General features: G+C 42.3%; 1 protein-coding gene across 1 annotated transcript in view; it reads right to left on the reverse strand.

The window, feature by feature from the left end:
• Positions 1–13,587, reverse strand: part of LOC139300885 (mitogen-activated protein kinase kinase kinase kinase 3-like) — a 50,549-nt gene that overhangs the window by 3,277 nt on the left and 33,685 nt on the right. The window contains exons 16-27 of the mRNA XM_070924077.1: positions 9,229–9,290; positions 7,347–7,385; positions 7,113–7,238; positions 6,056–6,110; positions 5,813–5,960; positions 5,052–5,125; positions 4,362–4,403; positions 2,479–2,563; positions 2,100–2,179; positions 1,678–1,738; positions 1,048–1,165; positions 764–822 (exon numbers count right to left, since the gene is read on the reverse strand). Of these exons, the coding sequence (XP_070780178.1) occupies positions 764–822; positions 1,048–1,165; positions 1,678–1,738; positions 2,100–2,179; positions 2,479–2,563; positions 4,362–4,403; positions 5,052–5,125; positions 5,813–5,960; positions 6,056–6,110; positions 7,113–7,238; positions 7,347–7,385; positions 9,229–9,290 (949 nt within the window). The remainder of the gene's footprint in view (positions 1–763; positions 823–1,047; positions 1,166–1,677; positions 1,739–2,099; positions 2,180–2,478; positions 2,564–4,361; positions 4,404–5,051; positions 5,126–5,812; positions 5,961–6,055; positions 6,111–7,112; positions 7,239–7,346; positions 7,386–9,228; positions 9,291–13,587) is intronic.

Genomic DNA, 13,587 nt, shown 5'->3' on the forward strand with positions numbered 1-13,587 from the left:
CCTCCTTCCAGATACTAAGGCAGCACACTCTCTGACTCTGTCTCTAAATGTATCTGTCTGTTACCTACTCTTAGTGGCAGCCTGACTTGATAATGTTAGTGATACTTGATTCCACAGCTCAATTTTTGATATTCTATATATGCTATATAAATAAAATTGACAGCTCCTCTGGATATCAGGCTTTGAAAACAGGACAACTCAGTCCTGTGCTACACAAGTCAGATGTGCTCATTTAAACAGGACCGCAAGTGGCTATAATAAACATGGAACTCCACGAATCTTTGACCAGACTGGTTCGGGTTGTCCTGGTGGGGTGGGTTAAGGTGCCGACCATGAACCGCAACACCCTCCTCCATCTGACTTTTTATATTGCCAATGTCATAGTGGACTGGCAGACAGGGATAGGATGTAACTGGAGAGCGTATTTGCTGAAAGGTGTTGATAACAGACTGGTTACCTCACATTCTGATGAGCTACAGGTAAAAAGGGAGGTGAATAAGGAACGAATGTAGCACAGACAGCATTATGATCAAGAGTCTCTAACAGCTGGTTAGGTTCCTGGTGGCCTGGTAGCAAATGATTTATGATCTGCAGCCCCCAGGTTGGGAACCTCTAGTCTACACTACCACAACAGCAATAAGGAGAATGATCAGTTTCTGTCTGTCTGACCCTGTGGTGAGACAGGTCAGGTCAGTCCAGAGACAACTGCTGAGAGACGAGCACAAAGTGTGAAGTGCATGATGGGAAACAGTGGATGACTCACCTACGCAGCATTTTAGACAGCCTTTGGTGTCGGGAATCTTACTGGAGATGGAAAACTTCCTGTGAATAAATGAGAAGCGTGTAGAATGTTTTAGCTTTGTTACATGTCTTTTGTGCATTGTATGTTGTTGAATAACTTTAGCGTGTTGAATCTGTTTTGCCTATTGACTGTTTTTAGCATGTTGTAGAGGGTGGAGGGTGTTTTTTGTGTATTGAATGTTTTTAGCGTGTTGAATTTTGTTTTGCCTACTGAATGTTTTTAGCGTGTTGTGTGGAGGAACTGACCGTGGCAGGATGCGGTCGGGCAGACGGTGAGTCGGGATGGAGACCGTCAGCCTCTGTTTCTGTCGAGCCTGTTCGAACAGACCGGCCAGACTGTGGCAGTACAGCTGAGAGGCTTTACCTGCAGACAAACTCAGGGGTCAGCTAACCCTAACCCACACACAAAACAATGATGAATTAAAACTAAAGTTTATTTCCCTTTTTTCACGGTGCTCCAGATGTTTTTCTTTTACTTTATCATTATTCATTTTCAGTTTAAATGTTTCTTTTACACATTCAATTGAATCTTTTCCCCCTGAAAAATGTAAATTTACATTTAAAGTCTTTTCATTTCATGATATTCAGTTATTGCAGTATCAAATTAACTTTTAATAATTCAATTATGACCTGACTCTAAGTCAAGTCATTTATTTATTTATTCATCCGTCCTCAGTTGTCAGTTTGGTTCAAGGTTTTTATTACCTTTAACACAACAGTGAGGCAATCACTTGTTAGAGTCTGTAGGACAGAATATGGTGAAAAATATATAAAATAAAATAGACAACAGAGAGAATAAGGTAAGAATAAGATATAAAAAGAAATATCTATTTGTTCATATTTAGTCAGTATCAGTGGTGTGTTTGTGTGACTGACCTGAGATGGAGATCAGGGTGTTGTTCATCACATAAATCCACGTACACCTGCGAGGAAACAACTGCACACACAAAACTCAGTCACTGATTTACTCTGCAGAAAGTCCTGCAGCCAACCTCAGATCCTGAAGTAAACCTTGCTGTAGTCTCCTGATCTGGAGTAAAAAGTAGATGAGATCCTGAACCTGGCGTCAGTCTTTCTGGTCAAATCTGTCTCACTACCTCAGTGACTTCCTTTAAATCTACTTAAGTCTCTCTTTGCTTTTTTTAATAGACTTGCATTTCTGCATTAAATGGCGCTTCTGCGTCTGGTAACATCTGATGTCTTTGTTTGTGAGTCAGGTGGGTCAGGAGGACCAGGCGCGCCCTCCTGGGGTTTCAAGTGAAGAAATGTTTGTTTAGCTGATGTTTCCTGTCTCTCACCTGTTCCATGCAGTTCTCATGCAGCTCGTTTAGGTTCAGAGTGTAAATTCCCTCCTCAGCTCCAAAGATCAGATACTGATCTGAGGACAGAAACACATAAACACAACCACACTGAGATAATACTCAGGAATACTACAATACAGACAGAAACATACAATACTGACAGACTGTGTTATACTGGTAAAGTATTATTTAAAAAAAGTATCCAAAGCTGAAGGTAGCAGCAAGTAAAAGTCAGAAGAAATGTCGCTGCTTCTAGTCAAGATACTTTTATGACGTATAAAAATGAATCTTCGTTTCTGGCTTAGCATCATTAAAGCAGCTATTGAGTACAGAGGTAAGAGGTCACAGAGGTCAGATGTCACAAAGGTGAACATACCTCTAGTGTCGGGGTTGATCCAGGAGGCAGCAGAGTGAATCTTCAGAGGACAGCAGTTAAAGACCTTTGAGAAACAAGCTCCCATCTAACAAACAGGAGGAAACAGAAACAGCTGAGTGTGTTTGATGTCCAACATAAACGTCAGTCTACACTTTTATGATATTCTTTTAGCAGCTGATGGTGGCCAAACATCTATTTTACTGCTTTTAGATCTTACTTCAGCTATTGATACAGTTGACCACCAGCCATGTCACTCATGGAGTGCCTCTGGGTTCAGTTATTATTCTCCATTTATATGCTACCACATTTCAAAAGCACCATCAGTTTCCATTTCTATACAGACATAAATGAGTTATTATCATAGATCCAGACTCTGTCCTCCTGGATTAAACCCCACTGTAGAAATCTAGACAAGCTTCATTCTGACCGTCCATCTGTTGTCCAATCTGGCTTCCTGTACCTTCGCAACATTTTAAAAAATATGATCTTTTCTATCTGCAAAGAACATGGAAACTGTCATCCATGACTTTAGTTGGTTAGATTACTGTAACTCACCATTTCCTGTCTGAGTCAATACAACGAGTCCAAGCTTCAACTGGTCCACGCTTCTCACAAGATCCAACAAATGAATGCACATAACCCGAACCTTAGAATCTCTACACTGGTTACCTGTATGTTTGACAATAATAATTTTAATAATTACTTTAAGACATGTATGGGGTTTGCTCCTGTCTTTATCTCTGACCTCCTAACCCCCCATACAGGGGTCTGTTAGTAGCTCCTGGGTCGAGGCTAAACAACCAGAGGAGAATGGTGCATTCATGGGCCCTCAAATCTGGATCCACCTGCCGGAGGAGATCAGGCAAACCCGCTGTTTTTCTTTGTTTAAATCTCACTTAAAAATGCATTATTTTAGAATTGCATTCTGTTTTTTGTGTTTTTATTTTCTGTTCTAATCTCATTTGGTACTGTATTTTAATCTTATTTATTTGATTCCACCTTTATCTGGTAGTTATTTATCTGGAAGCACTTTGTAACTTGTGCTATTGAAGTTAATATTATTATCAAAATAATATTATTTTTACACCTCTACTGATGTAGCCTGTCTGTGTCCAGAGGGATGTGTAGGATCATTCTGGAGGATGTAGTTTGTTTCTGTTTCAACACAAACTGAACATTATAACCTTCATGATGGAGGATTTATTACAGGACTGTTGGATTAGAAAAATAACCGGCCACTATTTTGATAATCAATTCATAATTTAAGTCATTTGAAGTTGATTTACTCATTTCAGTTTCTCAGAGGTGAATATTTGCTGTGTGTCTTTTAATCTTCCAGGATTCAAGGACTAAATAATTTGGGGTTTGAGACTGTTGGCTGGAAAAAACAAGACATTAGAAGACAAACTGTGACTGTGTTTCTTTCTATTTTATGAACCAAAAGATGAATCAAGAAAATAATCAGCAGATTAATCGAAGGTGAAAATAAATGGTACATGCAGCCCATTTCTAACCTCTGTGTGTGTGTGTGTGTGTGAGTGTGAGAGAGAGAGAGAGAGAGAGAGAGAGAGAGAGAGAGAGAGAGAGAGAGAGAGAGAGAGAGAGAGAGAGAGAGAGAGAGAGAGAGAGACTTGTATTGCTATCTTTGTGAAGACCAATTTCAGTTTTAAACCAGGTTTTGGTTTAGATCAGGTTAAACTAGAGAGTGTAGCTTGTGGTGTCACATTGAGTGCTTTCTGTTTTATGTAAAATAATATAAAACTCCTCTAATTATAAAACATTCTTATAAAAATCATTAAACAAAATATTAAAAAGATGCCAGTTAGGCTCCTCTTGTATGTTATTCATATGGTCTCCCCATCTCTCCGTCAGACAGGACTTACGTGGACTCTAGGTGTAGGCGGGAGTCCGTTGCTGACGGGTTTCTGATGAAGGAACAAACGCTGACGTCAGTATGGAGTCTTTCTGCCTCCTTTTTTATCATGAACTATTTATTAACAATCAAGGGTCATTAACAGGGTGTCTATACACACACACAGACCAACACACACACACACACACACACACACACACACACACACACACACACACACACATAAATGTAAATTATTTTTAATCACAAATAAATAAAAACTCTCAGCTGTAGAAGTCTGTAAGTTCTGAATAGAACATGAAACTATAAAACACGACAACATGTTTATTCTCTCGACTAGAAGTTCTATCATGATATATGCAATATTATATCATCACATTAAACATTAGAATAACATGTTTAAATGAACATGTGATGAGGTTAGAGGAGTGTTTATGTTTCTTTCTGATTTTCTTCACAGGATCAATAAAGTTTGACTGAATGATGTAACAGCAGAGACTCAGCAAACTGATCCTCCACATTCAGAAGGACATAAAATACTGACGTCACCTTTTGACACAGTGAAGGTCTCTGACAACAAACTCATTCATGTTTGTTTTCACCTGCAGGGGGCAGCAGAGGAGGGACAAAAATGCTCTTTTTCTACCTGCTGATCGTTGACCTGACCTCTGTCACAAAGAGAAATCATAGTTTGACTTACTAGACTACTGACTTTCCTGTTGTGAACAGCAGGAGGCGCTGCAGGCTGCTGCTCAGAGGAGGATGGGACATTCTCTACAGAGACAGAGAGAGAGAGAGACTGTTGGACACTGTATCTGCGGTGTACAGGAGCAGTTAACACCTGTACTGAACAACCAATTCAGGTGTTTTGTAGGTGTATAAGGTATGAAACGGGTAAACAAATGGTTATGATGTCCCTGATGTCCCTGATCAATGTGACTGAAATGCAGAGTAATGCCACGTTCACGTCATGTCAACTGTAATTACAAGCAGCCGAATGGGACAAAACGTTCACGTCAGCCTTCAGAGATGTCTCCCACACAAGAAGTGCAGGACGGCTGCAAACGCACCACCACTGGCAGCTAAAATCCAACATCAACACTCGTACAGTCCAGTCAGCTGTTTGTTTGTATCTGGTTTCACTTGGTAACAAATTGCTACAAATACCAAACAAAACAATAGTAGCCAATTTAGGCAGTTTATGTGACTACAAGGTTAGCACCGAGGCTCCATCTGGGGATAATAACACTTCCCAGGAAACATCATGGAACATCATTGAAAACAAGGACAGCCGTCTGATGTTCTACGATCCTCAGGTTTACAGCTCGACATACAACAGCCCCCAGTTTAGGAAGTAAACTGTCTGTCTGAGTTTTACTGCACATAAACTTGACAGTAGTTATAATACAACCTGTGTTCTCAGAGGGTCAAGGTGGTCCTAAAGGTTCCAGCAGAACTCACCCAGGCTGTGGAGGGGCAGTTTGGGGGGTGGAGGTCTGGGGGGGCCCTGGGTGGCTGAGCAGACGGGGCTTTCTGACAGAGGATGGCACTTTATGGTATCCTGGTCCTGGTCGCCACAGTGATCATCATCAGGAGGTTGGGGGCCATCCTGAAGGGGGGGCGGGGGGCACAGATTTGAGAAGTTGGTTCGGACAGATAGAAATGTTCCAAACAGCCAGATCCAGGACAGGTGAGAGCACACACCTGGGGGGGAGTAGCTTCAGGAGGAGGGCCGGGCCGCAGCGTTGAGTCTTTTACACTGAAAGAGACAGAGTGAGAAAGGAACTTCCTGTGAGTCCAACCAGACATCTGCAGGTAACTGAAACATCTGTAAATCACTTTTTGTTATCAGACGAGTCAGAAATAAAGAAATAATATTGTTGGTTAAATGGTCAAAATGCAATGAAAACTTTTCCTCTCCAATCAGTTGACAAAATAAAAGAAAACATAATTCATTTATTGCTTGGTCTTAATCATTTATCATTTTCCAAATGCTTGTATGGTAATGAGATGGGCGTGTCCATGTATTGGCAGGGCAGGGATTGGTCTACAACCAAAAGTTTCATATTAGCCTATACCAAATGAACTTGACTTGGCTTTAGCTGATCTAACCTGCCACAGGTGTTGTTCTGTCAGTTAAACAGGTGAAGTCAGCTACAGTGAGCCGCCTGCTCACATCACTGTGTGTTTTACATCCATATGATAAAATTAGTTTTATTTGGGGGATAATCAAGCTCTCCATTACAGCAGCTGAATCAGCTGTTAGCAGCTCCTGTCTGCAGCGTCCTCATGGATGGACAGACAACTATCACTGATCACTCAGACACTAAAGGAAACTTAAAAACATCATGATTCTCAGGCAGGTTCTGCAGCATCTTTCTTCTCTGATGTCTGAGTGGATTTCTGGAGTTTATTCTGGACATCACAGATAATGATCTCCTCTGGAAGTGGACGTCACACTGAATGATTCAACATGAGCGTCATGTCTGTGAGTTCACATCTGACTGAGTTGTGACTCTGAGAAGGAGTGCAATGTTTGGCTCATCAATCTGTCTCTAAGCGATTTAACTCCAGTTGCTGCTGACCGTGTTAGTGAGCGCCTAAACTACAAAAAGTAACTTCCTGTTGTTAACTCTCCCCCCTGGGAGACGCCTCAGTTTGAAAAGCTCTGTATTAGAGTCAATCAAGTGTTCTAGCGTCTAAATAACTGAAACACCTACAGGTGTTTGAATAGGTGTTTCAGCGTTTTCATCACACTCACTGCTGCATGTCACTGCCGTCTCCATCGTCATTGTCATGGCCTGATTGGTCATCTTCATTCCCTCCTTCCACACAGCCATCGTCATCCTCACCTGCAGCCACATCATCCATGTGAGTTTCATGACCCCTGGATGGAAAATATTTATTAGCTGAGTGTGGAAGAAACTCAAAAACTCCAATATGTATCACCTGTATGATGTCACACCTGCCTGTGCAAGGAAAGGGTGGGGCTTACCTTTGGTTGAGAGCATCCTCCACAGACTTCATCAGGCTCCTGATTGGACAGTTTGAAACAAAAAAAGGAGAAAACAATAACGGGAAACCTGAGAGAAAGCCACAGATTTTAAACGTCAGCCGATCAATAACAGACTGTCACTTTATCACTGTCACAGTACAGCTGTGTGACACATTCACTTATCAAATCTCACTAATGTTCAGCTCCTCATGAGCAGGTGACAACACCAGGCTGAAACCAGTGATTTGATTCTTGAAAACAAACTTGACTGAAAGATTTATAATAAGAATATTAACATGTAGCCTGAGGCCTGATGTCTGAGTGTTAAGATGTTTGATAGCTGTCATATTTAATGCTCAGGATCTTATTTCTTTCTTCTGTGACCACAGTGGAACCTCGATTCATATTAGTACATGTAGTGTATTACCTGTAGTGTAATAGATGTAGTGTAGTATATTAGTGTAGTTCATGTAATGTAGTACATTAGTGTGGTATATTAGTGCAGTACATGTACTGTAGTACAATAGTGTAGTATATTAGTGTAATACATGTAGTGTAGTATATTAGTATAGCACATTAGTGTAGTAGATTAGTGTAGTACATAAGTGTAGTATATTTGTGTAGTATTGTAGTATTTTAGTGTAGTACCTGCCTCTCACCTGTCAGCTGACCTCACCCATCAGATGACCTCACCCATCTGATGACATCATCTGCCTACTGACCTCACCTGTTAGATGACCTCACCCATCTGATGACATCACCTGCCTACTGACCTCACCTGTTAGATGACCTCACCCATCAGATGACGTCACCTGCCTGATGACCTCACGTCTAATGACCTCATCTGCCTGATGACCTCACCCATCAGATGACCTCACCCGTTTGATGACCCCACCCTTTTGATGACCTCACCCGTCTGGTGACCTCACCTGTTTGCTCTCTACTCACCTTCAGCATGTTTAAGATTCTCAATTGATTTTTTTTTTCATTTTTTCAACCCTTTTTCATCACCAGAAACAGTTTTTGGTGTGAAGACATGTGACCCTTGGTGAGGAGGTCAGAGGTCAGCACATTCAGAGAGAAGAAGAAGAAAATGTGGGGGTGACCTGCGCTCAGGACAGTCAGTGGAAATGTCAGCCGTCCATTTAAAACCATCCAGAGCTGCATTTTCTTCACAGTTAGCAAATATTCCAAAGTGCTCAAATGCAGCGTCTTTAAATTTTCATCAGCACCACCACTGCTCTGTGTGCACCCCCACCTCCACCTTCTCCACCCCCCCTCTGAGAGGAATGATAAATTATTCAGATGGAGCTGAGGTCGACACTCAACACATTGATGGAATAGAGAAACACACTGCAGCTCTCAACACCAACAGTCAGCTTCTTCTTTACATTATATACATCCATTCAGTACAACACAGAGTGTTCCTTTCATATTCACTTCACTTTCTGTGTGAACAACTTCAGACTATCAGTAGGGTTCCAACCGTCAATGTGGGACACAAATGAAGCGGGTCCTCCATTTCCTGCATTCTGGTGAATTTTATGCATCAATTTCAAAGTTCTCTGCTGCACTTAATTTGAATGTAAAGGAAATAAAGAGTCAATAAGAGTAGCTAACTATCAGGTCATTAATAAATGAGTAGCAGTAATAATGTCGTTTTAGGACCCTAATAGTCGTATTAAGTGGCCTCTCTGCCTCAGTTTGTGCCTCTTTTCTTTCACTTTGAATGTAATTACACAAGTTCCCTCCTCGTTCTGCCTGAACACCTTCACATATGTTGCTTTTTGTCTTTTTAAGGGATTTGTTAACAATAAGAATGATCTTTTAAACATGTGACTGAGGTCTGAGGGTTCATGTGTTCACGTCCTCTCTCTCTCACCTGTTTCCAGTGAGGATGGATCCTGATCCTGCAGCAGCATCTTCATCCTCCATCTGAAGCTCCTGCAGGAGACACCAGGCAGGAGATACATGTTTCGTTTGATTAGCTATTTTCTTCTAGAGCTTCTGACAAACTTGCTGGACTGCTTGAGACCAACAGCTCCTACTCATCTTCTTCTTCACTCCCATAAAAGCCTGCTGTACAAACTCCAGTTAGGAGGTTTCATTAGAGCTGAAGTGGAGGCAGCTGATTGGTTGGCAGAGCATTGGAGCTGACTCAGCAACTTCCAACTGTGAAAATCCCAACGGAACAAAACACTGCTGCACTACGCTACCTTACTTTACCTCCACATCTTCATCTCTGCCACACCTCTGTTTCTACAGAGGAAGTGTCGACAGACATGAAAAACATTTGTGTATCATGTTTTAACGGATTGATTTCTACAGCTAATTATTGTAAACCACTATAAGCACAGTAAGTAGAGCTAAACATGAATACAAACAGACTGAAACACACAGAGACAGACTGAGACAGACCAAGTCAACCTGAGACGGACTAACGCAGACTGAAACAGACCGAGACAGACTGAAACAAACTGAGACAGATTGAAACAGGCCGAGACAGACTGAAATAGACTGACGCAGCCTGAAACAGACCAAGAGAGAGTGAGACAGAATGAAACAGACTGAGACAGACTGAAACAGACTGAGACAGACAGAGACAGACAGACAGACTGAAACAGACTGAGACAGACAGAGAGAGAGAGAGAGAGAGAGAGAGAGAGAGAGAGAGAGAGAGAGAGAGAGAGAGTGAGACCTGAAACAGTGAGACTGAAACAGACTGAGACAGACTGTAACAAACTGAGACAGACTGAAACAGACAGAGACAGACAGAGACAGACCAAGAGAGAGTGAGACCTACTGAAACAGAGAAAGACTGAAACAGACCAAGTCAACCTGAGAATGACTGAAACAGACACGGACAGACTGAGACAGACTGACGCAGACTGAAACAGACCGAGAGAGAGTGAGACCTACTGAAACAGACTGAAAAAGATCGAGACAGACTGAGACAGACTGACGCAGACTGAAACAGACCGAGACAGACCGAGACAGAGACAGACTTAAACAGACTGAGACAGACCAAAACAAACTGAAACAGACTGAGGCATACGACACAGACTGAAACAGACTGACACAGACTGAAACAGACCGAGAGAGAGTGAGACCTACTGAAACAGACTGAAATAGACCGAGACAGAATGAAACAGACCGAGAGAGAGTGAGACAAACTGAAACAGACAGAGACAGACTGAAATAGACAGAGAAAGACTGAAACAGACCAAGTCAACCTGAGACAGACTTCAACAGACTGAGGCAGACTTCAACAGACTGAAACAAACTGAAACAGATTGAGACGGGCCGAGACAAACTGAGACAGACTGAAACAAACTGAAACAGACTGAGATGGACCGAGACTTATCTCTTCTTATCTTATTCTTTTACCTTTATATTTTTACATGCTTGTTGTCTGTCAGATTATATGTTATATGTTAAAAAAATGTAGCACCATCAGACTACGGCAAATTCCTTGTAATGTATGTTACTTGGCAATAAACAGTTTCTGATTCTGATTCTGATCTGATTCTGATCTGACAGACTGAAACAGTCTGACGCAGGCTGAAACAGACTGAGACGGACAGAGACAGACTGAAACAGTCTGACGCAGTCTGAAATAGACCAAGAGAGAGTGAGACCTACTGAAACAGGCAGAGACAGACTGAGACAGACCGAGAGAGAGTGAGACAGACAGAGACAGACTGAGACTGACTGAAACAGACTGAGAAAGACTGAAACATACTGAGACAGACTGAAACTGACTTAGACACACTGAAACAAACTGAAACAGACAGAGACAGACTGAAACAGACTAAGACAGACCGAGAGAGAGTGAGACCTACTGAAACAGACAGAGAAAGACTGAAACAGACAGAGACAGACTGAGACTGACTGAAACAGACTGAGACAGACTGAGACTGACTGAAACAGACTGAGAAAGACTGAGACAGACTGAGGAAGAGTGTCGACAGACATGAAAAACATTTGTGTATCATGTTTTAACGGATTGATTTCTACAGCTAATTATTGTAAACCACTATAATCACAGTAAGTAGAGCTAAACATGAATACAAACAGACTGAGACAGACTGAAACACACAGGGACAGACTGAGACAGACCAAGTCAAGCTGAGACAGACTGACGCAGACTGAAACAGACTGAGACACACTGAGACAGACTGAAACAGCCCGAGACAGACTGAAATAGACTGACGCAGACTGAAACAGACCAAGAAACAGTGAGACAGAATGAAACAGACTGAGACAGACAGAGACAGACTGACGCAGACTGAAACAGACCTAGAGAGAGTGAGACAGAATGAAACAGACTGAGACAGACTGAAACAGACTGAGACAGACAGAGACAGACAGACAGACTGAAACAGACTGAGACAGACAGAAACAGACTGAGACAGACAGAGAGAGAGAGAGAGAGAGAGAGAGAGAGTGAGACCTGAAACAGTGAGACTGAAACAGACTGAGACAGACTGTAACAAACTGAGACAGACTGAAACAGACAGAGACAGACAGAGACAGACCGAGAGAGAGTGAGACCTACTGAAACAGAGAAAGACTGAAACAGACCAAGTCAACCTGAGAATGACTGAAACAGACACGGACAGACTGAGACAGACTGACGCAGACTGAAACAGACCGAGAGAGAGTGAGACCTACTGAAACAGACTGAAAAAGATCGAGACAGACTGAGACAGACTGACGCAGACTGAAACAGACCTAGAGAGAGTGAGACCTACTGAAACAGACTGAAACAAACTGAGACAGACCGAGACAGACTGAAATAGACAGAAACCGGGAGGCAGACACACTCTCTACTTTTAAGAGTAGGCTTAAAACTTTTTGATAAGGCTTATAGTTAGGGCTGGCTCAGGCCTGCCTGGACCAGCCCCTAGTTATGCTGCTATAGGCCTAGACTGCTGGGGGACTTCCCATGATGCTCTGAGCTGTCCTCCTCTCCCTCTCCATCTTTACACATTCATGTCCCACCAATGCATGTTACTAACTTTATATCTTCCCGGAGTTTCTTTGTGCTTTGTCGTCTCGCAGGTTCCTGTGGATCGTGGTCCTGGTACGCCTGGGTGCTGCTGCCATGGGCCCGCCTGACTCTCATCACTACAGTTATTATGTTTAGTCGTAGTTCTGTTACTATTAAAGTTGTTTTTGCTATTATTAGTCATATTTCAGTTATTATTACAGCTGTAACTATTATCAGTCATATTTCCATTATTATTACAATTATAGTTGCTATGGCTACTACTGGTGCTGCTATACATGTCTGTCTCCCTGTCTCTCTCCCTGTCTGTCTGTCTGTCTCTCGCCCACCTAGAGTCTGGTTCTGCTCGAGGTTTCTGCCTCTTGAAAGGAAGTTTTTCCTCTCCTCTGTCTCCAAAATGCTTCTCATGGTGGGACCTGTTGGTCTCTGTAATAACATAATAAAGAGTCAGTCTAGACCTGCTCTATCTGTAAAGTGTCATGAGATGATTTTTGTTGTGATTTGGCGCTATATAAATAAAACTGAATTGAATTGAATTGAACAAACGGAAACAGACTATGACAGACTGTAAAAACCGAGACTGCAGACGAGACAGCACCATTCAACCAGGAGACTCTTTTTCTGTATACTTATCTGACAGAACAGAGGACTCCAATAAGAAAAAAGGAGGAGGCGTGTGCTTTATGTTGAATAAGGACCGGTGTGACAGCAGGATAGCTCACCTGATTTGGACTTATTGTCAATCAAATGCAGACCACTGTTTCTCCCAAGGGAATTTACAGTTGTCATTATGGCAGCGGTCTACATCCCACCACAGGCAAATACAGAAACTGCTCTGTCAGATCTTTGCAAGAACTTGAACTGCACTTGAACAGAATTACATCTGCACCTCACTACCCAGCACAGTGGACCCACTACACTGCCTACTGTCCCAATTGATCAACGGAAGACATCACAGCACACATCTTCCACACCCCCCTACCTCACATGGACAAGACAGGAAGCTGTGAGGTTGCTTGTTCAGTGACTACAGTTCAGAATTTAACATGATAGTTCTCTCCAGACTCATCACAAAGCTAAAGGACCTGGAATTAAAAACCTCACTGTGCATGTGGATCCTTGACTACCTGACGGGCAGACCCCAGGTGGTGAGGGTGGGCAGACACACCTCTTCCACCCTCATCCTGAACACCGGAGCACCCCAGGGCTGTGTTTTGAGCCCCCTGCTGT

The sequence above is a fragment of the Enoplosus armatus genome, chromosome 2 (genome assembly GCF_043641665.1).
Source record: "Enoplosus armatus isolate fEnoArm2 chromosome 2, fEnoArm2.hap1, whole genome shotgun sequence".
In the NCBI taxonomy this organism is placed as follows: Eukaryota; Metazoa; Chordata; class Actinopteri; order Centrarchiformes; family Enoplosidae; genus Enoplosus; species Enoplosus armatus.